The sequence below is a fragment of the Calonectris borealis genome, chromosome 16 (genome assembly GCF_964195595.1).
Source record: "Calonectris borealis chromosome 16, bCalBor7.hap1.2, whole genome shotgun sequence".
Classification (NCBI taxonomy): Eukaryota; Metazoa; Chordata; class Aves; order Procellariiformes; family Procellariidae; genus Calonectris; species Calonectris borealis.
This window is the reverse complement of record NC_134327.1, coordinates 11,591,563-11,616,102: the sequence shown is the minus strand read 5'-3', so window position 1 is coordinate 11,616,102 and position 24,540 is coordinate 11,591,563. Positions and strand designations below refer to the sequence as shown.

The window sequence follows — 24,540 nt, the reverse complement described above, 5'->3', positions numbered from 1 at the left end:
ATCAGGTTGTCATGAAAAAAGTGCTCCATCTCTGTGTTTGTTTTTGGTAAATATTCTTGCCCTTAAATTACCAAGGAGAAATGGAAATGTTTGTGCACATGATATTTATAGAAAATGAAAACATGGAAACCAATTAGTTCCCTGGAAACCTTGTCCTCGGGGATTTTTTCTCGTCCCCTCAAACCGCAGTGTCCGCCTCTTCCCAGTGCATTCCTCAGACCCGATCAGACAGCAGATAACGCTGACACGGAGCCTTTAGGATCTGCTGAAGGGAATCACCACCGTTCTCCAGAGAGCCGCGTCTGACTGCGTTAGCAGCTGGCATGGCACCCACGGGGAGACGCGCGGGCCTGCTGCGGCCAGCAGCACCCCTGGCTTCGGTGGGGAGCACCGGGGCCTCCCACCGGGTGTCCTCCGTGGAGAGTGCAGGGGCGGGTGCTGCCAGGCCCTGAGGGGATCCCTGTCAGGGTGCGGGGGGATCCCTGTCAGAACCTGGGCGGGTCCCTGTCAGAACCCGGGGCGGGGATCGCTGTCAGGGCGCGGGTGGATCGCTGTCAGGGCGCGGGTGGATCCCTCTCAGGGCCTGGGGGACCCCGCGCCTGGCGGTGACCACCCAGCCACCGGGGGGCGGGGCAAGCTCTGTGGCCCCGCCCCTAAGCGGGAGGCGGGGATGTCTTCTGTAGCGGATCTCGGCGCAGAAAAGTGACGTCAAGTGCGTCGCCAAAAGCCGGCCGAGCACTCCTCAGCACGCGTGTTCTAGGTGGGCGCTTTAAGTCCGAGCGTGGCTTTCTATTGGCCATCCGGGGGATTGGCATGCCGAGCGCCAACCAGACGCCTCCATTTTCTCCTTGTAGCCAGTGAGAGGGAGGGGGCGGGCTGCGGCGCCAAGCGTGGGGCTCAGTTAAATGTGCAGAGGAGGCGGGTCTGAGAGGTGCGTGCGGGGAGGGGGTGAAGGGAGGTCGCGTGCTCCGTGCCCCCCACCCCATGGGGCCGCCGTTAAGCGCCCAACGGCCGCGGGGGGCGGCGGGAGCTCCGGGAGTCTCCCTGCCCCGCCGGGGGCTGCGGGAGGGTCGGGGCGGCCTCGCCACCGGCGCGGCGGCGGTGACTGAGGGGGTCGCTTCCCCCCCCATGCAGCTCCCCTCTCTCTCGTCCCCCAGCCGCCCGCCCCCGACCCCCGCAGAAGCCGGGAGCTCGGTGCCGGGTGTGCGCCGCGGAGGAGCAGGTGGGTAGTGCTGGAGACGGGACAGCGACGTTGCGTTTCCCGGGATAGGGGGTCTGGTGGCTGCTCTTGAGAGCAAACTGCTCAAATTTAAACACTGTCTAGTCACGAGGCCTTAACTCGCTCCTCAATAAAAGGAAAAGCAAACCCGGGGGCCTTGTGCTGGGAAGCCGGTGACTCGGTGCCTCCCAAGCGCTGCCCGCCCGCTGAGGCGGTGCCTCCTGCCCAGGGCCGGGCCTGTCCGGCGTGTGGCTAGCTGAGGTGCCGTGGTGGCAGAGGTGTCGAGGGCCCGGGTCCCTGTTGCTCTGTCAGGCGGCACAGGCGGTTCCTACCCATCGGTTGTGCGGGTTCAGCTGTATGCGTGCCTACCAAACTGGGTTTGTGGGTTGTTTTATCTTTCAGAGTGTGTTTCAAGCTAAATATTTGTGATTGAGGCAACTGTTGTGTTTGTGCTGCTACTGAGAAAGTGATTGTGTTGGGGCGGCTGTTGGAAGCCACTTAAATCAGATTTTCTCTCAGAGAAATAATATGCAGTTACAACTAGGCCTGGCTTCAGAACCAGGTTTTCTGCAACTCCTGTTCACTTTTGCCCTTGTGTCAGTGTAAAATGAAAGAGAAAACTTGTAATTCTTTAAGAGATGTAATTCTTTAAGCGTGGTTCTTCCACATTCTATATGAAAACAGAAAAACTTGCACTTTAAACAGAACTGGTGGTTTAAAACTATCTGTTTAGTAATAAACTAGACTTACTTTTTGCTTTTGGGTATGTATGAATGCACCATCTATATTAATGAGATGACTAACAGTCACATTAATGTATTTTGAGGAGAGGTCTGATTGGTGTTACCTGAGGCAGACAATTGATCAAACAGTCAAACAGTTCAATGTGTTGCGTTACAACCTGAGAAAGCACAGCATCAGTTATGGGGGATTACTATCAGGAGGGCCAGTGAAGCATTTTCCACAATGGGGCCTGTGAGGACAACAGGCGTTAAGCTTTCTACAGGAGAATGACATTCTAGTTTTGTAGTAGCTTAACTTCAATGTATTCCTAAAGGAAACATGATGAAAATTCTCCAAAATGGATCAAACTTCAGTGCAGACGTACATTTCATGGTTAAGTAGTCACAAATAATTCTCATACCACTTATACTATAACTCTGTCTATATGTGAGACTGACACTTAATATAAAAAAAGTTCTAATTGCAGTTTGGTGGTTTCTATTACAGAGTAGTTCTATTTTAGAATGCCGAAAATGAATGTGGAAAAAAAAGAAAAGAAGGCAGAAAAAAGAAAAAAGCTAAAGCAACGTGTGGCCCAAAAGGGAGAGCTGGAATCAGAAACTGAACCAAAGAAAAAGAAACAAAATCTGCAGGTAAGTTCTTCCAGTTTTGACTGTTTAATTCAATACAATGTGAATATATTGTTACCTGTGATGTGACAAGTTTAGAGATTCAGTACTGAATCTGAATGTACTATTTGATTCAGTTGCAATGATTCCTTGGATGCGATATACCTAGAGTGAATGTTAAAAGGAGAAGATAAATTAAGCCAAATCTGGATACGATTGTAGCAGAGTACATGATCTCTGTTTGTTTTGGATGCTTCTGTGAAAGACAGAGCACGGGTGAGGGAATGTGGGTGAAAGGCGAACCAAATGGCTTTAAGAAACTGTCATATGGCAATATAGGCGTAGCTTAAGTCTTCATGTGATCCTGAGTGGTTGGAAAAACATGAAAGATGTTTTCTTGGAAATCCTCTTGATTTTTGGACAGAATATCAAGTGGCCAGAAGGTGTCAGCAGTCTCTTTGTATTACTGAACATTTTATGAAATAAGTTTATGAGAATGAAATTAGCAATATCGAGATGTTATTTAAGTGGAAACTTAGAGCTTTAAGTTTTTTGTGATGGAAATGATACATAAACAGGGTGATTCAATTCTGCTGTTCTGAGTGGTTACTGTAGAACGTGGATCAAAGAAATAAGAAGTGGTTTGATACTCTCGAGAAGTGGAGAAGGAAAGGCAAAGGTTTTTTCCTCAGGAATTTTCAAGGTGTTTCGATGTTAAGCCATGGTCTTAAAACTCTTATGTTTCCTGGCCTAACATAAAATAGATGTGAAAGCTGCTTGTTACCTTATTTATCATGAGATGTATAGCTCAATGGAGATCATATAACTAAAAAGTAGTACTTCTTATTTTGTTATTAGGCTTTATTTAAGCTCATTGGCAAAAATATTCTTCTGAGAGCTTTTGCATTCACGAGTGTCTCTAGCTATTACATTTAGAGTTTGTGAAGCATAATATAAGAAAAGCCAACCTATTGGCAGTAGCTTGTCAGAGGTCTGTAAATTCTTGCAGTTTTGAACTCAGCAGAAATATTCCTAAGTAGGGAAAGATTGCATCTTTGTCTATATCAAGGCAAAAATAGAAAATCTGGTATTTATAGCTTAATAAGAGGGAATGTTTCTCCTTTCCTTTGTAGGGTGTGTATTGTAGACTTTAGATTCACAGTACTATAATTCAATTTGAGTGAAAATAATTTTCCAGGATAAAAAGTGCAAAATTGAAATGTCAAAATTTTTATTGCCTGTGACAATCTGTATAATTTCATGTGAAAGTGGAAAAAATCCCAAGTGGGCTTCAAACCCTTAGCAAGCGGGGCCTTTTTGGACCATCTGATGTGAAATGATAAGTTCTTAGAACCCCTAAATTGGTTTTTGTTGGCCATGCAGACTGTAGAACTGTGAAAGAAAGAGCAATTATTAAATGGAAAGAAGAATCCTTAATACTGTTAGGGAACACCACTAGGCACAACAGTTTTTAGAATTACAAAAGTTGGTGTCAGTGGGTGGCTTAAACATGTATATAGTGTTACTTTTAGGGAATACCATATAAGGTCAATGACAAGCCATTTTTTGGCATCCGTTTTAGAAACCATAACTGTTGATAGTAGGAAAGTGTAAGTTAGTAGACCACATTTTTTTGTTTGAAATGGCTGTTGAGAATGAAAAATGTTAGGCAGATCTTAAACAATTTTACTTCAGAGATGTTTAATGAAAATAAGCTGTTTACCAGTTTATGATTGTTACTCAGCATGTGTACTCCCAGCTTTGTGTGAAATACTCAGTTAAGTCGCAGTGGCAGTTATACTTTAAAATGCTTTTGGTCATCAAACCTTGTCAGCATGGAAAATGTAGTAGAAAACAAGGTAAAATTGCTTTGTGTGTACAGGAAGATCAGGAGGAACTCTGAGGCTGCAGTGATGTGCTCAGTTAATCTGGATGGTTCCAAAGAAGAAATTTGGAACAAAAATTAAGGCAACTGCTGAGAGTGTTCATTCTGCAGCCTTACTTTCTTTAATTTTATTTCTGTTACTTTAAGCTGAAACCTTGATAGATCTACAGAAATTCCTGAAGCATGATGACTGGATTCTAATGAGCTTTGATTAACTTTTAATGCAGTAACTGAATTAAAGAAAACTTTTTTTGGCATTCTTAAAGTAAGGATGGATAGACTCCAGTTTCTCCTAAGGAGTCTCATATGTGATGGAAAGAAGTCAAAAGATGGCTCTATAATAGCTATATACATATAATACACATTGCTTTTGGTGGGAGAGAGGTTTCACTGGTTCACTAAGTCACTTTACTTTCCCGTGATTTACTCTTTTTTCTATTCTAGTACAGCAATTTTAGTCTCCAAAGTGGAAAATGTAAATCTCTAATTGATTTTGTTATAGAGCTGCAGGCAGGCAAGTTGAAATGTGTCTTAAGTGACTGAATTTAATGTACATTGATAATTCCTTCATGAAATTTGTTTCAAAAATTCTCACCAGCCTACGACTAAAGCATTTTTCCTTGGAACAACTTGACCTTTCAGAGTAATCTTGATGTTTTATTGATTTTCGTCTACTCATTTCTTCTGTTTACATTAAATAGCAATGAGCAATTCAAGACTAATATAATTGTTTTCGTGAATGATCTTAGAACCACACAGCTTTAAATGACACATCTCTAGTGGAGCTGAGCAATACAAGTTTTTAAACTTAATTCAGCCTTGGTTTTTTTCTGACAGATTTTCATAATGTTACTGTTTTATTTAGCTACTTGGCAATAAACCCCGCATTTTAAACATTGATTTTTTTTTTTTTAAATGCCTGGACATTAGTTTTATTTGTTTTTTAATGATTTTGTAGTTTATTATCATACTCGTATGTTAAATCTTCCTATAGCTGGAGATTATTCTTTGTAATTGTCACATAACATAGGCATAAAGAAAAGAGATTTAAAATGTGCCACCTAGACTGGTGGTCTGAAGTTAAACACTGGCTTCTTAAATAAAAACTTTCTGATGGACCTTGTCTGAGACAAATTAATTTTGTTTCAGTTCTCTGAAAAAAATATTTACAATATTGTTAATGTGTCATCTTGAAATAACAGAAGCATTAGAATTGCTTGCTTGCAATTACCCTTGTCTTGCTTCTGTTTATGGATTTCTTCACCCTTCAAAATTTCAGCTGCCTTAGTGCCACGAAGCTTATCGAAACAGCAGTACTGACACTTACAACAGTGTAGGTAGGGAACAACATGTTGTGGTTGCTTTGTTTATGAAGGCTATTTGAGTTCTACCCAGAATGACCTTACTGTATCAAAGGATCTTTTAACCTTGTAATTTAAGGCTAGATCTTGTTTCTCCAGTGCTGTTTTCAGAGCTGCAGGCTTTCTACAGAACAGTAAGAAATCCATCCAGAGTTGGACATCTATTAGGCAAGACTCAAAATTCATAATCCATTGAAAACAATATTAACTTCTTGTTCCTTGCCAATTTAGTCTAGCAAACATTGTAACTTTAAGAAAATTACAATGACTAAGAGGCAATCAATCTTTATAAATCAAATCCCGTTGTTCATAGTTGAAGGGTACTTTAGGTAATGCTTATAGTCAGTGGGTGTTTCCTTGTATGTTCCTTGTTGTCTTCAACATTGCAAATGGTTGGAGGAGGAAGAATCAACATTTTCCTCAGATAAAGGCAAAATCAGTGGGAAAGGAATTTAATTTTTGAGATTCCATACAGACAGTACAAACAATGGCAAATAAACAAGTAGCTCATGGTGTTTCTTTAATCAGAGGGCTAGTGTGCAGGTGCCCAAACAGTAAGATCTGTTTACTAAATGGAAAATGGCAAAATTAGTAGGGAAAGGGTTTTTCTGTTCAGTTTTTTGGAGGTTATCATAATGGCCAATAAGGAGTTATTAAGCTAGTACTGCAGCAAAGCAAACCACAAAAAATGATTCTTTAAAATCATTGTTTCCCTGTAGTTGTGGAAAACCCCATAAGCTGTGGAGATAAACATTTTGGCATGAGCTTGGTGGAATAGCTAGGAATGCTACTTTGATACGATCTCTAATGCTGCTTGTAATCAGGTAACTGGGGAAGTTATTTGAATGTTTAATGAATTCAAACCAGACATTCATGCTACAAAATCTATCAAGCAGATACTGTAAAGCTATCATCGGAAGATGTATTTATTTATTTGACAACCCACTTATTCATACCAAAGCCTGTTGTTGAAATAATGAGTTGTGGATAATTTGCAAACAAACTCAGTAATCCTTTATTGTTCCATTAATATTTTTTTTTTTAATTAATGGGAAGCTTATCTTGTAACCATCAAAATAACTTGTTTTATGTTTTTGCATCCTAAAAAATGCCATGAAGTTACAACTTAGTGTGATGTTGCAGGATTTTCTTCTGATTATCAGGCTACCAATATTAGATGTATCTTATACACATTAAAAATATTTTTTGGGAACTGCTTGCATTGCAATTCCACTATCAACTCTTCCTGCATTTGTTTAGTTTTGCTTTACTAGCTTAATCCTCTGTTGCATGCATTAGTTTTATCTGTGGTTATTAATTCTTGTTTGTTTAAGAAATACATAGAACACCAATCTTAAATTTTGAAAAAAGGAAAATAAATTCCAAAAAGTTCATTTTACTTAGCATAACCTCCTAAAATAAGAATCTTGTCTAGTACTGGGGTTTCTTGACCATTTTAAAAATCTCTAACTTGCAAATAGAGTTTTGTCCATGTTATGAAGAGAAGATGACACAATCTTTCATCTTCCCCCCATCCCTCTGTCTCCCCCCCACCTTGATGTAAGGATTTATGAACCCTTTTCTGGTGATAAAGGGGGGGTGATAGCTATTTCTCAAAATGGCAAAATTAAATGTCAGTATGGATATTAGTGGACTCTTGTTAGTCTGCTGGTTTTGGTCAGTCTGTAATTTAAATGTTGGGCCTATTTCTCCTGTCTTTGGGCTACCTTTCAGTTGAATGTTTATTCGTGTTTTACTTGTCTCTTTGTGCATGTAAGAAAAAATACAAGTTTGCTGGCCCATTGTCTTCTGATTGCCTCGCTGCAGAATGGCCTTCTGATAGTTGAAAAAAAATTATGAAGCTATAAACCCATTTGACATTTATGACTTACCATGTGAGATCTTATTTGGTTTGTCTGCTTTCTTATAATCTATGCAATATTTCTCAAATTAGGAAAAAGAAGATTAAAAAAAAATCACAAACTTTGAGGACAGCTGCTTATGGGACTCAAACATTTGTTTCCTGCTAACACTTTTTCATCAGAATATTGATAGAGTTGCTTTAAATTATGTTATTAAATTAACCATACAATTATTTATTTTTTAGGAGGTAAATTTGATTGTGACACTGTATAGTATTTATAAAGAATAGTAGGCCTTTTGTAAACAGACAAGTCTAAGAAGGTACAAAATAGTGTCTGAAATACGGATATGCATAGATTAGGATGAATAATTTTACATTCCTTTGAAAATTATTTTTGTAATGGTAGGAATAGATTTCCCAGGAAAGAGTATTCACAGCTGGGAAAACAGTTGCTACTTTGAAGATGGTTTTCCCAGGCGAAAGGCTCATGTCCCCAACTGTGTTTGGTATAAACAATATGTGGTGTATTTCTTACTTCTGTTTAAAGGAATTGTGCATTATTCATTACATATTAACCAGCAAGAGTTTCATGCTAATTCTGGGTATTTGCCTTAATCTGTATACATTCAAAGTTGATTCCTTACTTTTATTGATATAGCCAGGGTATTAAGTGATGGGGAGTTTGGTGGTGAAACACAGCCGTCCATTCCTTGCTATTGAGAGGGGAAATTCTTCCTTCTCTTCTTGGAGCATGTACTTGACGTTTCCTCTCAGCTCCCATTCTTTACTTAGTGGTGAGTCCTTCCTTGACGGTTCTTGTTAGGTTTCCAGTATAAATCCTTGCTTTCATGACTTAGCTGCAAATATCTTCACAAAATTGAAATTCAGCACAGGATTCCGACTTGTGGGCTGAATTTGTTGAGCAACAGCCTTTGAGCAGTTGTTGAAGTAAGGAGCAGAGGCTAGGTCTGCTTGACTACGTGTCACCCAGCTCCAGTCCAGTGAGAACACTATTTTCTGTCCTTTGTCAATTGTGATTTTTTCTGGTTCTATCTTAATGACTTCTAACTCATCATAGAGAGAGGCATCATAAATGAAAATTGCTGGAAAAGGCCCAAGTTGCTGAACATAGAAAATTTGGCACAAAACCTCCAAATATGTATAACTTAAAAAAAAAAACAAAGGTCCCACTACATGTTTGAATTCACAAAACACATTCCACTTGGCAAGAAATTAAGTTGTAAGCTTGAAAGGATAAATGTTTGCTACATTCTCATACAGGATAAAGAACAGAGAAATGCGCATTCAAAGGCAATTGTTCTTGACAGGGCTTGAAACTTGGAAGTGTGTACAGTATAACATATTAATGCAAGCCTGATTCTTGTGAATTTGTTACTTCCTCTTTATTGCTCTTGGTACTATTTTGTTAATGTTAATTTGTTCAAAAAACCTAAAATGGCACAGATTTGGATATTTAAAATATATTTATTGTAAAAAGCAGCATTTTTCCCTGTCCTTGACAGAATGCTACTGCTTTTTTAAACAACGTAGGAGTCTGGTATAAGGATTTTTATAAAGTACAAATTATTGTGTATTGATGGAATAGATTTAAAAATAAAAAAAACCCTAACATTTTGGAGCAGATAAAAGGGGGATGATGGCTGCTTCCACAGTACGCATAAGAAACTAGAATTATTTCACCAGAAGTTTCCTCCTCCAAAATACCTTTTGTGTTTAGGTGCAATATTGTGAACCACATGAAAGATTAGCATATATTTATGTATGTTAATTAATAAATTACAGCATAGATAAAATGGCTTTTGGGTATTAGATCAAAGCCACGCAGATTAATAAATACTTGGAAAGTGCTTGTCTGTTACATCCAACAGGTAATTAGAACAGAAAATTAATCTTCTGACTTTAGACGCTGCCTGAAATAACGAGGGTACAAGCATGAAGGTATTTGACAGGGGATCCTCTTGCTTAAAGAACCAGACTCCGTCTCTGAATGCATTTACGTATTTCTAATTGAATCCCACAAGAGTTCTGTAGGACATCAAACAGAAGATCATTAACCAATGTTTTATTAAATTTCTCAGCATTATCTTAATAATTTCCATCTGTAAACCAGGCTTTTGCAAACAGCATATATACACAAGGGAAGAAAAAACTCTGCTCCTACCATCTTACAGTTTGAAACATGTCAAAACTGTTCCGAGAATGTACTGAAGACTCAGAGCTGCATCACTTAAAAAGGAGCAGAGAGGTTATATAAAAGAGAATAGAAAATCATAAGTATATGGGGAAAATACATGCTTTTAATAACTGTCATTCTGTCCTACCTTTACATTATGTACTGAATCATAAATGGGAGTTATTCATATTTACCCACTTGTAAAATAGGTAGGTGGTTACAGAACTATTATACTGAATTGTAATACAAAGCTCATTGAAATCGGTCATGGCCTTTTTGTGGACTCAGAGTAGACTTTGGAGCCTTCACATGCCTCATTGGCTGGTTCTTTTTTTCTAGTTACCTTTGGAATAGACAAGTTTTTTCTATTTTATTATGAAAGTCCCATCTTTCATGGCTACTCTTACATCCAAGTCTGTAGCTCCATGATTATCTAAAGGTAATTTTAATAAACTTGTGGGGGGTTTTTTTGTTTGTTTGTTTTCATGGTAAGTTTACCATGCTTCGTTTAAAACATGGTATCTTCTTTACAAAGATTTGTCTAGATTAAGTCATGGTCTAGTTTGGGCTTAGAATAGGAGCGATCCTATACGTCTTGTAATAAAATCTTCTGGCCAAGACCCAAAAGGTCTCACTTAATATCAATGAGAGTCAAGAAGAGCACAAATCTAGCAGGTGACAAGGAGTTTTCCATGGATCCTCATGGACCCCTTGTTATGGGCTGAGCATGCAATTAAGTTCTGTGTGATCTGATGTCAACTTCTCCGCCAGCAAGTCTGCGCTTCTGATCGCATGACACTTCAACAGTGTCATGCCTCATCAGCCATCTTTACATTAGAATAAGAAAATAACGTCATGTTTCTCACTGTTCTAAGAGTATTAAGCTTTTAATATCAGAATATCTGACTTTATGTATGTGAAAGCCAAGCAAGTTTATAAATTAAGTTCCCACAGTCATCGCTATCTATCTGTATCTTCTTCCTGTCTTGCTACTCAATCATCAGATGAATGTTTGGAATATCATCACATTGTTTAAGTGAGCTCTTTCCTTGGTTTTTCTCTCAATTTGCTGTGTGCACTTCACTCATTACTAAGTACTAGAAAACAAGAGTTAAAAGGTTTCTATAGTCAGGTAAAGGCTATTTCTCTTTTGTAGTTCTGAATGGAGAGAGAATGAAAGGAAGAAAATCTTATTTGCCATTATATTACTGTTTCTATTGAGAGAATGCCCGGGAAAGGAAATGTTTCTGCTGCTGAGGCAGCAAACAAATCTATCTCCTCCACTATCAGGCAATTCTACCACTGAGCTCTTTCTGTAAAAATAGCCATAACTCCAATTTCTAAGGATAATTTAACAATATTCCAATAATTTTCCTGTTTCTCTAGTGTGTCTTTTTTTCACAATTTTTCTGAAGTCTTTCCAGAAAACACATTTTGTGCAATTTGAAAAGGTTTTAAGACTTTTCACTCATTTTGCTTGCAGGTCAAGTGAGTTGGGACTTGTAAGCAAAGTTGCTGCTTTGGAAAGGCTTACCCTGATGCATTAAATATTTATTTATAGTAGGTATATTTAAAAGGTTAGGGTTTACTTTTTGGTAATGAATAGTTCAGTAGTTTATTAGTTTAGGACTTAAACTTCTGTATATACCTGTAGCAGACTGTTTGAACAATTTGAGAAAATAGGTTGGAAATCTGAATGGTGGTTTTATCATCGGGGTTGAACAACTTCAAAAGTCATTCTAAACACACAGGTTACTTTGTGAGAATCAGACAATCATCTTTAAATTTTGTAGTGGAATTCACTGGACATATGTAAAATAACTGAAGTAGCATGTAAGAGACTGAGTTGAAAGTAATGAGCTGATCCTGCACTGTCTGAAGTCCTGAGAAGGCATTGCTTTTTTGTTGTCATCTTGGGTGGCTGGCTCAGTATGCAACTGTTTATTCTTAGCTCCTGACTGTGTCATGCTGCCATATGATGGAATGGAAGTCTAAAAGGAAGCCAAAAGCCAAGGGCTAAAAGTTTGGTGTATCATATGTCAACGTGGAATAAATAGTTTGGACAATACTGTTGAAGAAAGGACACTTAAATTATAAATATGAATGGCGGGTGTTCAGATTTTCAAATCCAGCGTGTCTCTCTTTAAAACATAACGCAGGGCATTTACCACAATATACTTCCCCGACAGCAGAGCTTAAGAGTCTACAGAAAAGATGGTCTGTATGCATGTCTTAAAAATTATTTGTTCCCTATCATCAGTTGTTGCAGGTTTAACATAAAAAAGATAAAGTGCAGTTCCAAGATGGAAATGGTTTATTGTTAACATTTATTAAACAGAATGTAAAAATAATAATAATTTCTTAACGTAAACAGTCTCTGAACGAGGAATGGCTAGGTCTAACTGTGTACCGATGGGCTGCTGTAGATGTAATTGGTAATGTAAGCATAAACTTCTATTGGAAAGATGTAATTCAATCAATTGAATTAAACAATTAATTTGTTTATGCTCTTCGATGATGAAAATTTTAAATATTTGTCTGATGGTCTGAATGCGTAAGGTAAGACTTTTGGAGTGGAAGGGAAGGATACTGTCCTGTAAATTAAAATCAAACCTTTATCTTTGTTGTTTTCCATCAAAATCAAATTAATTCATTGGTTCACCTTCATGAATAGCTATTAAAATTCAAACCTGCCTTCTTCATACACACTTGTTTTTCCTACTTATGCACAAACAAGTTCAAATGGAATTAAATGATAATCAGAGTTGAACTTGACATGCTTTTACTTACTGTAAACCACTTTTTAACACATTTCCTATGTGACAATCCTAACCATTCAAAATTGTTCAGACAACCTTTTCCCTTTTGCAATCTTAATAAGCAGCTGAGACAATACAGCAAAATCCTTACACAGGAAAAAATCAGTTAGCTTCTAACATAACTTGATGGCTGGAAAAAAGACTAGAGCCTGCACTGTACAGGCAGTGAATTTTGTTTAAAACATGATATTTAGTCTGAAATTCTAAAAGCATTTTCTTGTTAAAACTTTGTGTTCAGTTTTTTTTTAAGCTTGCCTATTTGCAACCCTGGATTTCATATGCCAGATAAGCCATTTTCAATTAATAATACAAACATCAGATTACATTGGGGGAATATAAGATGAGCCTGTATCTTTTTCATTTGATAGAAACAATATTGAAGAAAACTATATTTTAAGAATTCTGATTTTTGCTTTTTTAAAAATTTATTTTATAGTGTATGTTGTCTTTTGGAATTGGTCGATTGACTATTCTGAATGCTAGTCTTCTGATTTTCTGTGGAGCAGAATGGGGAAGGGAGGGGTGACTTTTCTTGCATCTTGCCCATCTTATGTCAAAGTCTTGCATAGAATCTGGGATCGCCTGACTCATTGATTCAAATTCCCTGTCACATGCCCTCACATCATGTAATGCTTTTCATAAATTAATCAACCTTCATCTTTAGACTGACTGACTTTGCTTTTTCTCGATGTGGATGTATTGTGCCTGCACAGTCAGTATTTAGCGTGTCTCCTAAAACTGTTAAAAGGATGCAAAGTTACAGCATCTCTTTAACATGTTAAAGTGGTCTCAGATAACTATTTTTCTCATATCTTTCTACACAGCTGAGGGAACACTGTTGCTTTCAGTTGCATCAGGTTCAGACTGGTGCTAGTTTGTGCTGTTTGGATTTATTTTTTTTGTTTCTAGATATTCAGTAATACTCTGTGAATTCAAGACATTTTTGTGTTAAGGTATTATTTTCAAAAGCAGTTACGTTTCAGGGATTCTTTGATTTCTCTCTTTTTTTTTCCTTTCCTTTTTTCTGTGTGCTTTTCCTAATATTAGACTTTTCTTGTCTGGAAACTTGATATAGAATATTATAGCAAAGTAAGCATCTGTGATAAACAGATTTTAAAATCTCATAGTTGTCATCAGTCCAGCATTTTAGAAAGGCATATAGAATCCTTTCCTTAAATTAAACAATTTATGAGAAACCAGAGAGAAAAGTTAAGTGAAGTAGTTATAACAAAATTCTTACTCTCATTTCCCCTTCCCCTACACTCCAGAAATGGTTTTGTTTGCTGATAATAATGCTCTTTAATTTTAAAGAAAACTGCATAAAGCACAGGTCTTTTGGTTCATGGATAAGCCATGGTAACGAGTTACTGCAAGATGATGGGCTGCAGAAAGCATGTTGTATACATAAATACATTAAAGTTGTATGGCATTTCTGTAAATATTACTTTGTACATAGTTGCTGTTAAAAAAAAAAGTTTTGGGAAGAAGTGTGACATTTTTTCACCTGGGAGAGGACTTTTTATTTATTTAAAGTAAGTAGTATGTTTAAATTTAATCGTTTCAGGCACAGTTCATAAGCCTGTACCAAAATATCAACAATAGGAAACTCATCAGGTAGTTTAGATTTGTAATTTGGTTTTAAATGTGCAATAAGTTGTTTCAGGTTGAATACATATTATTTTCTTCATACTATAGTAATCTAATCTTTCCTAGATTTCACTGTGATATCAGGACACTACTGAATATAATCATGTAGAAAAACTATTTCATAGTATGTATAAGCACGCATTTGCTATTACTATCTGTTTATTATTATAAGCTTCTGAGCAAAGATACTTTCTTTGATTTGTTATCTACAGTGGTGACGAAAGGGCTTCTACCACAGCCTTGATCAAATTCCTATATTGGAAGGGAGGAGGAGGGGAAAGGAGTTTACTCCTATAAAAACAAAATAAACAACAACTTTGATTGGGAGAGTGTATTTCTGTAACCCCAAGTAAGTTACTTATTCATGGCAAGTGTCAAGATGACACAAACCTAATGTATCTGTAAGCTCAGAAGATGTGTCTTCATGGAATTGCATTGCCAAGAGAATTATCAACACATATTATTATGTGTTGTCTGAAATAGCTGTCTTTCACGGTGTGATTAATGTACGTTGGCAGTCAATAGGATATGAGTAATTGTGGCTAATTCCAAGGGCGAAAATAATGAGGAAAAAGGGCTATGTGTGATGTAGCACAATGGTGTGAGATTTCTTGCTAAGTGTTGTTTAGCAACTCATTCTATGCAGAGAAGGCATGGCAATGCTGGCATCTTTCTTGAGAGAAGATATATTTGGTATTCTACAGGGAAGATGTGACTAAATGACATTTTTCCTTAGACTGTGATTAGCTGTCACTTGCAAATAATCAGCAGTTGCCGCAAACTCCACCCTGCAGTTCCTGTTTCAGTTGCAGGAATATCTAACTATCTGTTTCAAATTCAGCCATCGTCTTGTGGCCTTTCTGTTTATAGGTCAAGTCTTTTGTGGCCAAAGCTTCCACTAGGAAACTAAGTATTTCGTGAGAAATATGAGTGGAATCATTGTTTTCACTGTTTTCTTTATTGCTTAGTAACTTCAGTCATTGTTTTAAGTGTCTACGTTTAAAAATCCGTTCATGTGCTAATTAATTAATATATGACATTTGAAAATAGGACAAAGCATCTTATTCTGCAGTGTTTTGGTGCTTAAGTCGATGAGCACAGAGGTGAAATGGGTTTGTTCACTTCAGAGATGCAGCAAGTGATGTTTTAATGATCTTGCACACTAATCTCTCTAGGAACTTTATAGCTTTCTCTGAACAAGTTCAGCAGTAATCAGTACTAAACATGAATCAGATTTAAAACCCAATTATTTTCTAGCAGAAATTAAAAACTATTGTTTTCAAGTATGTGGTGCCAACATTTGTTTTCTTAGTATAATTAATCTTCAAACGAAGAAAGCAACCAACATGCATCTTAAAATCTTGAAAGGCCAGTGGTCTCTGGAGGTGGGATAGACAGTGCACAAAGTGCAAATCTGATGATAGCTAATCACGCTCCCCATTACATAAATTCTTCCTTTCTAAAAACTGAGGCTTCTGTCGTTTTCATAAGCAATTCTTATACTCTTTTGCAGAAACTGACTTTTTTTAAAGCCACAGCATTTTGTTCTGGCCATCAAAATAGGCCTGCTAAATGTAAAGAGATCTCATGCAACTTTCATTTAAATCTGAAGGCAGATATGAATGTACATATATATGCACTGGCATTTTTGACAAAAGGCCCAATTATGTCTGTCCTGGGAAAGATTGTCTTGGACAATCCTTAAAAGACAGAATGAAGCATTACATTTTGCTTTTGTGAAATTCTTTGAGATGAGCAATATAGTTACAGATGATTTCAGTTTTGATCAAGTACTGATGTAAACAGTAGATTACATTTATGAGACGAAAGCTCACCACCGTGCTAGATTATATTAAGATTAAAAAACAATTAATTGTGGAAGACATGCTAGAATACAGTGACGATAGTAGTATGTAGTTCTTATAAGCAAAGTCATTTATCTTAACATATTTGGATGAAAAAATCAATGTTTTGTGCATCTCCACATCAATACGTTGTAATGATTTTTCCCCGCTGTCATGGCAGCTTCATTATTTCAGTGGAAGTACCTTATATATACCAGCAAAGTAGCATCTCTGATAATCAGGTTATGTCTAGAGTCTTCCTAACTTGATAAAATTTTCTTTTATATTGTCATTCATACATGTATAATACAAAATAAAGCTCCTTCAGTGCTCAGCTTTTAATAATCCTGTTCATAATTAAATATAAATCTGACTAAAACATATTATTCTACATTAAAGTCTTGTCATAAAAACACTTTGAATATAAACCTTCAATACTCAGTAGAGTGATACAATATATATATACACACACACAAACGCACTTTTTTCTGTTAGTAGCAAGCATTTTGTTCACTATTTGCACAACTTCACAGTCATATGTTTTATACAACCACTACTAAATCAGACTTCTGATTGCTCATTACTGTCAGGAATGACAGATGTTAAGGCAGCCTGACAAAAGCGATGTAATGTTGACATTTTTGTTTTCTGTTCAATATACAGTCGCAGTTTGTCTCTGAAGGTTTCCCCTAGAAAACTGTAAATTAAGGGGTTCAAACAGCTATTAGAAAAAGCTGCTAGGTTCACAATATGTCCTGTTAACGGATAATCATGTCTGAAGGATGGGCTGCTTGAAGAGACAGGCTCGCTTTTCTTTTGAAGGAGTTGAACACTAATGAAGACATTTTCAGGTAGCCAGCAGATAAAGAAAACCAAGACAACAACAAAAATCATTCGAAGAGCCTTTTGTCGCCGCAGACGAAGACTCCTATGCTTGTGTGCTTTTATAAGAACTCGAACAATTAGTGAGTAACAAAGACCGATGATCACAAAGGGGATAATAAACCCCAAGGTTATTTCTAGCCACTGGATTTCTTTTACATCTGCAAAACAAAAATAGACCTCTCCGGTGTGTTGTAAATGCACAGCTGTAAATGGAACAAGTGCTGCAGAAATAGACGCCATCCATATGAGACCACAGCTTAATCTAGCGTGTTGCATAGTGCGAAATATGTTGGACCTCATTACTTTTGCCAGTGCTATGTATCTGTCAAAACTCATCCATGTCAGAAAGAAAATGCTGCTATACATGTTGATCTGAAGGAACAAAGACATAAAGGTGCAAATAATAGTGATATCATAATACTTTTCATCAAGATTAAAAACCTCAATGAGAGAATCAGCAACTAAAATGAGATCAGCTACTGCAAGATTTATGAAGTAAAGGTCTGGAATAGTCATTTTTTCACGAAAGCTTATGTTGACAACCAGAATCAGAATGTTTCCTACAAAACCAATAGGAAAAAGAAATATTGTGTAAAGACAAGATAAGAAAAGACCAATTACATATTGTTGGTGTTCTGATTTATCAGCTAATCTAGAAGATATGCTTTCATTACACAAATGTGATCCATTTAGGTTAAAAGTTGTGCTGTTACATATAACAGGTGATATTGAGGCAGAATAAGTTTCCATGGTTAAAATATCTGCAGAAAAGATATTGGTACTCACAGTTTGGTGGTAATGCCAAAAAAATCAGATTTTTGGTTGTTTTCAACTAGGTTCATAGTAAGCATTTTGATTGGAATGGAAAAAGATGTACACTTTTGTATAGGAAATCAAAATTCTTTAGAAGTCAAATATATTAGACTTAAAATTGACTGAAATATAACAGTACAAATAGTAAATTTCTTAAATTTTTTTACAGGACACTATATACATTGCAAATGAGAGAATTTGCAGTTCCTGTATGCCTTAAGATCATGTTGGAATCTTTTTACCATTATGGTACTTGGATCTCTTTAATAAAAGCTTTTCATCAACAGTGTTTCTTCATGCAGGTTGGAAGGTAGTAGAATTTTAGCTCCATTTGTTTTCTTTTAATAATCAATGAACATCCTTGGACCTGCAATTTGCAAATTGAAAACGATTAATCTCATACTCCAGCATTGTATCACGTCCCATACGCTTTTGCTAACTTAACATACACAGCTGAGGCTGTAGGGAAACATCATGTTTGAATACCTATACAAAGGTTCAGTTAAAAGAATTTACATTTGTTCTAGATGATAATATATTGTGAGGGCAGATCTGTTAAAATTGTGTGTACCCTTCAGGGATTCAGTATTGGAAAATGTAGAAATATAGAAAATCAGATGAGTGAGTTTAGCCTACTGAAGAAGAACTTTATTGTTTTATATATAATTTTATATAAAATATATATATTTATTTCATCATCAGCTTGTAAGGCTGTTAAGTAGCAGTCTGTGGCTGAGAAGGCAACGGAGATAAAAAGCAGTTGGTTCCTTCTGCTTTCAGTGTGAAAGAAAAGGCAAATTTTAGAAATGAAGGCAATATAAGCAGCATATTGATTTACACCAACATTACTATACTCAATTTACTTTTCTTTGTGATTAATTATGTTGCACTGACTTCCGGATAGGAATGGAAAATATAGGTTTACACCAACATTACTATACTCAATTTACTTTTCTTTGTGATTAATTATGTTGCACTGACTTCCGGATAGGAATGGAAAATATAGGTTATCTGATTTGTTTACTTATAAAAGTTGAATGCTATGTACTTGAAGCATTGCTAGAAGTTTATTTAAAAGAAAAAAAACCAACCAAACAAAAGACCCCCCCAAACAAATAAAACAGCAAGAAAATGATAACCCGGGGTATTTTGTGTTAAATTTTAAATATTTGGAATTGCTTTAATCTTCATCTTGCTACCAAAACCTTGGTTTTAATTACACTAAAACATAAAAAAAGTTAAATTGTTTACTAGTAAAATTAATGCATATTTCCACATTTTAATGACTTAAATCGTGCTGATGTACAGTCTGGGGGAGAAAAAGGAGCAGACCATTAATGGAGTAGGAATGTTGGAATATTTTCAGTCAGAAATATAGCTGTGAGTTTGCTTAAATGTATTCAAGTTATCAGAAGTAGCTAGCAGATAGTTAAATAAAGATATTGGTTCCAAAGCTTTTATTTCTTAATGAAAGAGATATAACTACACAGTAGCTGTTACTATGTTTTGAATAATTTTCATAATGTAAATCTTTATGCTAAAATATCCATATGAAAGTACACTTATTTGAAGAAGGTTCGGTGTTTGTTTCAAGCTGCTATGCAAGTCAGACATGAACTGTTGTCTTTTATGTAACATCCTTTTATTTTTTAATAAGGCAGTAAACTGCTTTAAATACAATAAAAGATAAGTTAACAGTCTAAGCAATTGATTTTAAAAGGTCCGTCTGTGGTCGGATTTTAATTACATCTGAAAGGCCACCAAAAGCCAAGCAATTACAAGCATTACAGGTAACCACGTACTGTGAAACACTTTATTTTACCTTAATTCCATTTCTCCAGAGCTGATTTTCCTCCACACAACAGAAGGCTTGTTCTTGTTCGGGTACACGCTTAATGGATGTGTCAACTCCGACTGTTGTGTCAGTAAAAACTTCTGTTTAGGTGTGCAAAGCTGCAGTGAATGCCACCTGTTGACGATTCAGCAGCAAAAAAAAAAATCATATAAAAGTCTATTCTGTTCTAAAAGGTCTTAAATAAAGGATAGTTTACAACAGCAAAATGCAGATCTTGCTGGATGTCCTTGGCAATAAAACAAGCTTTATAGATTCCCAGGGTTGTTCTAATTTGTGTGCAGTTGAAGTGCTGCTGAACAGCCTTATAAGGCTAGAATTAACCCTGTTTCTGCTGGTTTGTTTTTCACTAGAACTAGTCAAGCATCTTTTCTCTCATATTTGTCAATTCTGTTTTGCCTAATGTTCATTTTACCCCCCTGTCTGCATCTAGCATTTTTTCAAATTATATGGTCCATTCAAACCTACAGCTCAGCTGATCAATAATTAAGAGATTTATTTGCAAATCGTAACTAAGCATATTTTACATAGATAGAAAGTAATAATTACTGTTATACGTGGTATTTTCTAAAAGCCTGTGGACAATCTGAAGAGAAGTATTCGACTGAGGGAAATCTAGCAGCTGAGAAGGGTCACTTTCTAAACTGACAATATAAATTGCAGTTTTCCTACCTTCAAGTCGATCCCATTTTGCCTGTTTGTATTTTAATTTTCAGGTATACATCGTCATCCTCACACTTCTTAGAATTGCTTAGCTTAAAATCACATGGATAAAATAAGCTTATTTTGCAGAGAATGTGGAACCTCAGTCTTGCATAAAAACACCAGTATTGCAGGTGGAGTTTTGTATTTCATCTGTAGGGGGGGAAAACCTACTTAACATTTCCAGAAACACCACCTACTGGTGGCTAGAATTCTTAGAACGGAAAGAAAGTTAAACCTTTCTTTCTCATAAAAGAGAAACATTTTGTTTGTGTAAGTTGCTTTTTATGATTATATTGATCTGATACCTGAATGTTAAGTGCCGTTAATGGATATGCTGTACATCGATGCAGCATTCTGCTGCTACTGGAATAAGATTAATTGGATCTCAGCATTTAGGATTGCAAGAAGCCAATGTTACAGTTTCAGAAGCGTGGAGTAAACAATTAACATGTCATTATAATGGATGTATTACATCTATTACAATGATAAAATATTTTTAGATATGAAAGATCTCATTTGTAGAAAATTGAAACAAAAGCTCTTACACAAGTAGCTTTGGGAGTAGAAGGCACTTTGCCTTCTAGTGCCATTGAGGCAAATGCATTATTTGCTGATTTCTTGTAACGTGCTGTGCATAGAAACACAGGATTTTGGCAGTGTTAGTAAAAATGTTTTTTAAGATGTTCTTACATGATGGCTCTTCATAAATAGATTTGGAATAGATTATTATTTAGCTTAAAATAAAGTTTGTGCAAATTAATGCTGGTAAAGATTTTCTGAACAGAAGACTTCCACTAGGTGTGGAATGGGTTCTGAGGACAGAGAGCCTGAAGTGTTTTGCTTTGAGAAGTGTACAAATATGATTGCGTTATAGGACTGAAATAATTGTAATGTTAGAAAAATCTTGTGATACCAGCTTTGAAGGTCTTAATTTTTTGCTGTCCTAAAGAACAGCATTATAAAGAGTCTTTATGGTTGTTTGTTGATCATGTGGTTTTGCTGTACTTAATTCTGTCCTTCAGAGTTTTCACTGATCTTGTAAGGGCCAGAAGGATTTTTTACTTTCCTTTGTGCACAATGTTAGCTTCTGGGTGTTAGTTGTTTGTAATTATGGGGGCCTGGATTTGATAATCAGCTGGTCAGTCTGTCCTTGTTTTTCTAGCTGTGAATATCAGCTGATTTGCTATTAAGGTGTATAATTCTGAGTGCTAATTTTCTTGTTTGAATTCATTATAAGAAATATGTCACTTTGCCATACTTCCAGAATTATTAGGAAATTATCTTTTGAAAGACCCACAAGGTAGCTGTTTTTCCTGCTGGTAGAACTATGAAGCATAAGAGGCCAAATCTAGTATTATTATATTGTATTATTATATTGTAATTAGTGAGTTCTGTATTTCACTAAATATTTTATGAGATGATCATGTGACTTCTCTGAATCCTGTTTCCTAAAACAGATGACAACATCTTCAGGTTCTTGTTTATGCAGTCAAATTATTGTTACTGATTAATCTATCTTAATCTCGCTGTTCGTCACTTCCATATTCCATAAAATGCTTAAAACTAATTTTAGCAGCTGCTGAACATTGTACCCTGTCTCTTTCCCTGTCAGTTGCTGATATTGCATGGGACTTTATAGGGAGTGCCTTAATGATCCATACTTAGTCACAGTTGTGACAGTATTAAGTATTACAGTTTCGCCTGTCGTACCTTATCTTGATTGTTGCTGAGAACATGCATGAAAGCAACTGGTGCGATAACATTCATATAATGTCAGACCTCAATAATCCGGCATTTAAAGTTTTCGTAGCAGTTTCTTTTTAGTAGTCAACTAAAACAACTGTATGTATCTCAATAAACATGTCTAACACTACAGGAACTTTAAGGAACACTGGTGTCTATGATGTACTTAGGTGCACCAAGAGGCTTGAAGTGGGGTATAATAGAAGATATTCTATGTAATTTAGCAGGCTTCAACATACGTGCCTCCTATTGTGTTGCAAAAAGGTGACAGCTGAGGAAGAAGAAAGTGGGAAGTGTGAGTATAAGAGAGAACAACGTAAGAGGTCTGGTGTATCCCAGCTCTTAAGCCACCACTATACGGCAGCCTCTCCAGCAGAATGATAAGCAGGATAAGCCCCGTAGGATGTAAGAGCTGTTGGATTCTGTCAGAAGTGTGGAAGTGCTTTGGGTATGAAGCTGTTGAGACCTGAAGAAAGTAGATCAGGGCCAGGGTGTATAAAGCTGAAAAAAAGTAAGGTACTGTATTGTATGGAAAGGGAAGGAAGCATAAATTAAAATTGTGTTGGAATGCTTACAGTGTAATATAACCATATGCAGAAGAAATAAGATTTGTATAAGAATCTCTACTGAAATTATCTCCAGAGGAAATAGAGATGTTGTTGTAATGTTCATGAAGTTTTGCAAGTAGATTGATCTCCTCCTCCAAATTCTCTCTCATCTTTCTGTTAGCATGGATACTGACTCTGACCTTTTTCAACCACTGAATGACATCTGTTTGCATCCATTACCCTGTTCTAGAGCACCCTTGTACTTTATCCTGTCCAGCCTCAGTAACTTTCCCTTCCTTGTAGATAATCAGACTTAGTTTGAGTTGGAATTAATTGTGTTCTGTGCCTGCAGAAAACTTTGGATAGAGTGTATTTTGTGTGTTTAGGCTTTTCAGTTGCCAATAATTCTGAAAATGCTTTTCTTTTTACTGAAAATAATTTTTAAAAGTTCAGCCTTTTCTTTTGCAGGCACACCACCTGTACCCATTCAAACTATACTGGTAAAAAAAAATTATTTTTCTTAAAATGTGTATTGCAAAAGTCTTGGGGGATAATATAAAAATTTTACAAAATTACAAAATGTTGCATAGTGAAAGATGATTCATCATAGGACTTCAGGCTCTATCCAAATGCAATTAAAAAATAACATTTGCAAAGCATCAATCGTTTTTACTTTAGTAGCTGAGTTTGGCAGTCCTTTGCTGGACACTTGTACCATGGAAGTGAAACGCGTTCTTTCATTCTAGCCAATTAGTGAATCAATTTGTCGTGCAATGTATGTGGTGTAAATGTTATATAGAATACTTATTTTGGCTGAATTGCTTGAGCTTTCACCCTACCCCAAATCTTCTGCAACTACCTCAAAATCAAGATAAATAATGCTGTAGCCCTTTCAGGGTCTGTAAGTTTGAAATTAGAATGTAACTAAGGCCAGGCTTAGTAATACATGTAGGGCTGTAGCAGCTTGAGTTATGATTCAAGTGTGCAAATCTAGTCTCTCTTTAACTCAGATGTTGTTTTGCAATGGGATCAGATCAAATTTGAGCCAGCTGGCTTAGTCTCTATATGTTCTTTTCCAAAACATGTTACCAACTCAGAAATTCACGCTTAAACTTCAGCAGCCTGCTTATTTCTCTTCTTTTACTGAACGGAAGGGTTTTTTCAAAAGCAGGCCAAAGTCTTAGAAAGATATGAATATTACCAGTACAGAAGTCAAATATTCTTCTTTGAATTTTCCAGTATATCCCTTTAGTTAATTTTGACAGCATGCCTATAAAAATATATGCTCTATTTCTTCTGGAACATACTGTTCAAAACTAGGTGAAGCCTGCAAGAAGTAAGTGTTCAACAAAGCTGTTGCTGTTATAGTGGAGAAAAATCTCTCTGAGCAGGGACATTTTATTTTGTTCTTAAAAATACTTCCCCATTGCACATAGGGGTATTTGCCCTCATATTCTAGCTGGATGCAAGTAGATTTTCCTGTAGGGCTACACGTTCATTGTTCTGAATTTTAATGTAAGCTCCGAGTAACTTTATAAAGAATGATTTAACAAAACATTTCTGTATTTCTGTAAGTTATATTCATAACTATTTGAATTATTGTTCTGCATTTTTCAACCTCTTCTCTCCTGTTTTAAAACCTTTGTTTTCTCCCATTCAGTTACAAAGTCTTTTCATTGTATGTAGAGATTCCGTTATGACAATATAACCAGCCATCCAGAAAATACTCTGTTTTTTCCCACGACAGCAGCAGTGGACAGGGAAGAGACCAGAGTACATTCACTCGCATCTCACAGATGGCAGCCAGAA

General features: G+C 36.6%; 2 protein-coding genes across 8 annotated transcripts in view; one reads left to right on the top strand and one right to left on the bottom strand.

The window, feature by feature from the left end:
- The first annotated feature begins 665 nt into the window (after positions 1-665).
- CHLSN (cholesin) overlaps positions 666-24,540 on the top strand; it is a 144,095-nt gene continuing 120,220 nt past the window's right edge. For 4 of the 7 annotated variants that reach the window (XR_012676120.1, XR_012676119.1, XM_075165264.1 and 1 more), the window contains exons 1-2: positions 666-760; positions 2,450-2,595. Coding sequence is in view for 4 of the 7 variants with exons in the window: in XM_075165264.1 (XP_075021365.1) it covers positions 2,467-2,595 (129 nt within the window). In the remaining 3 variants the exon portion in view is untranslated. The other 3 variants (XM_075165260.1, XM_075165261.1, XM_075165267.1) reach the window with 3 other exon arrangements.
- GPER1 (G protein-coupled estrogen receptor 1) lies at positions 16,747-17,820 on the bottom strand. Its single transcript, XM_075165252.1, has one exon. The coding sequence runs from the start codon at positions 17,818-17,820 to the stop codon at positions 16,747-16,749; it is 1,074 nt and encodes a 357-aa protein (XP_075021353.1).

Bases quoted from the DNA above. Each gene is read 5' to 3' on its own strand.
- GPER1 (XM_075165252.1), bottom strand. From the start codon at position 17,820: ATGGAAACTTATTCTGCCTCAATATCACCTGTTATATGTAACAGCACA.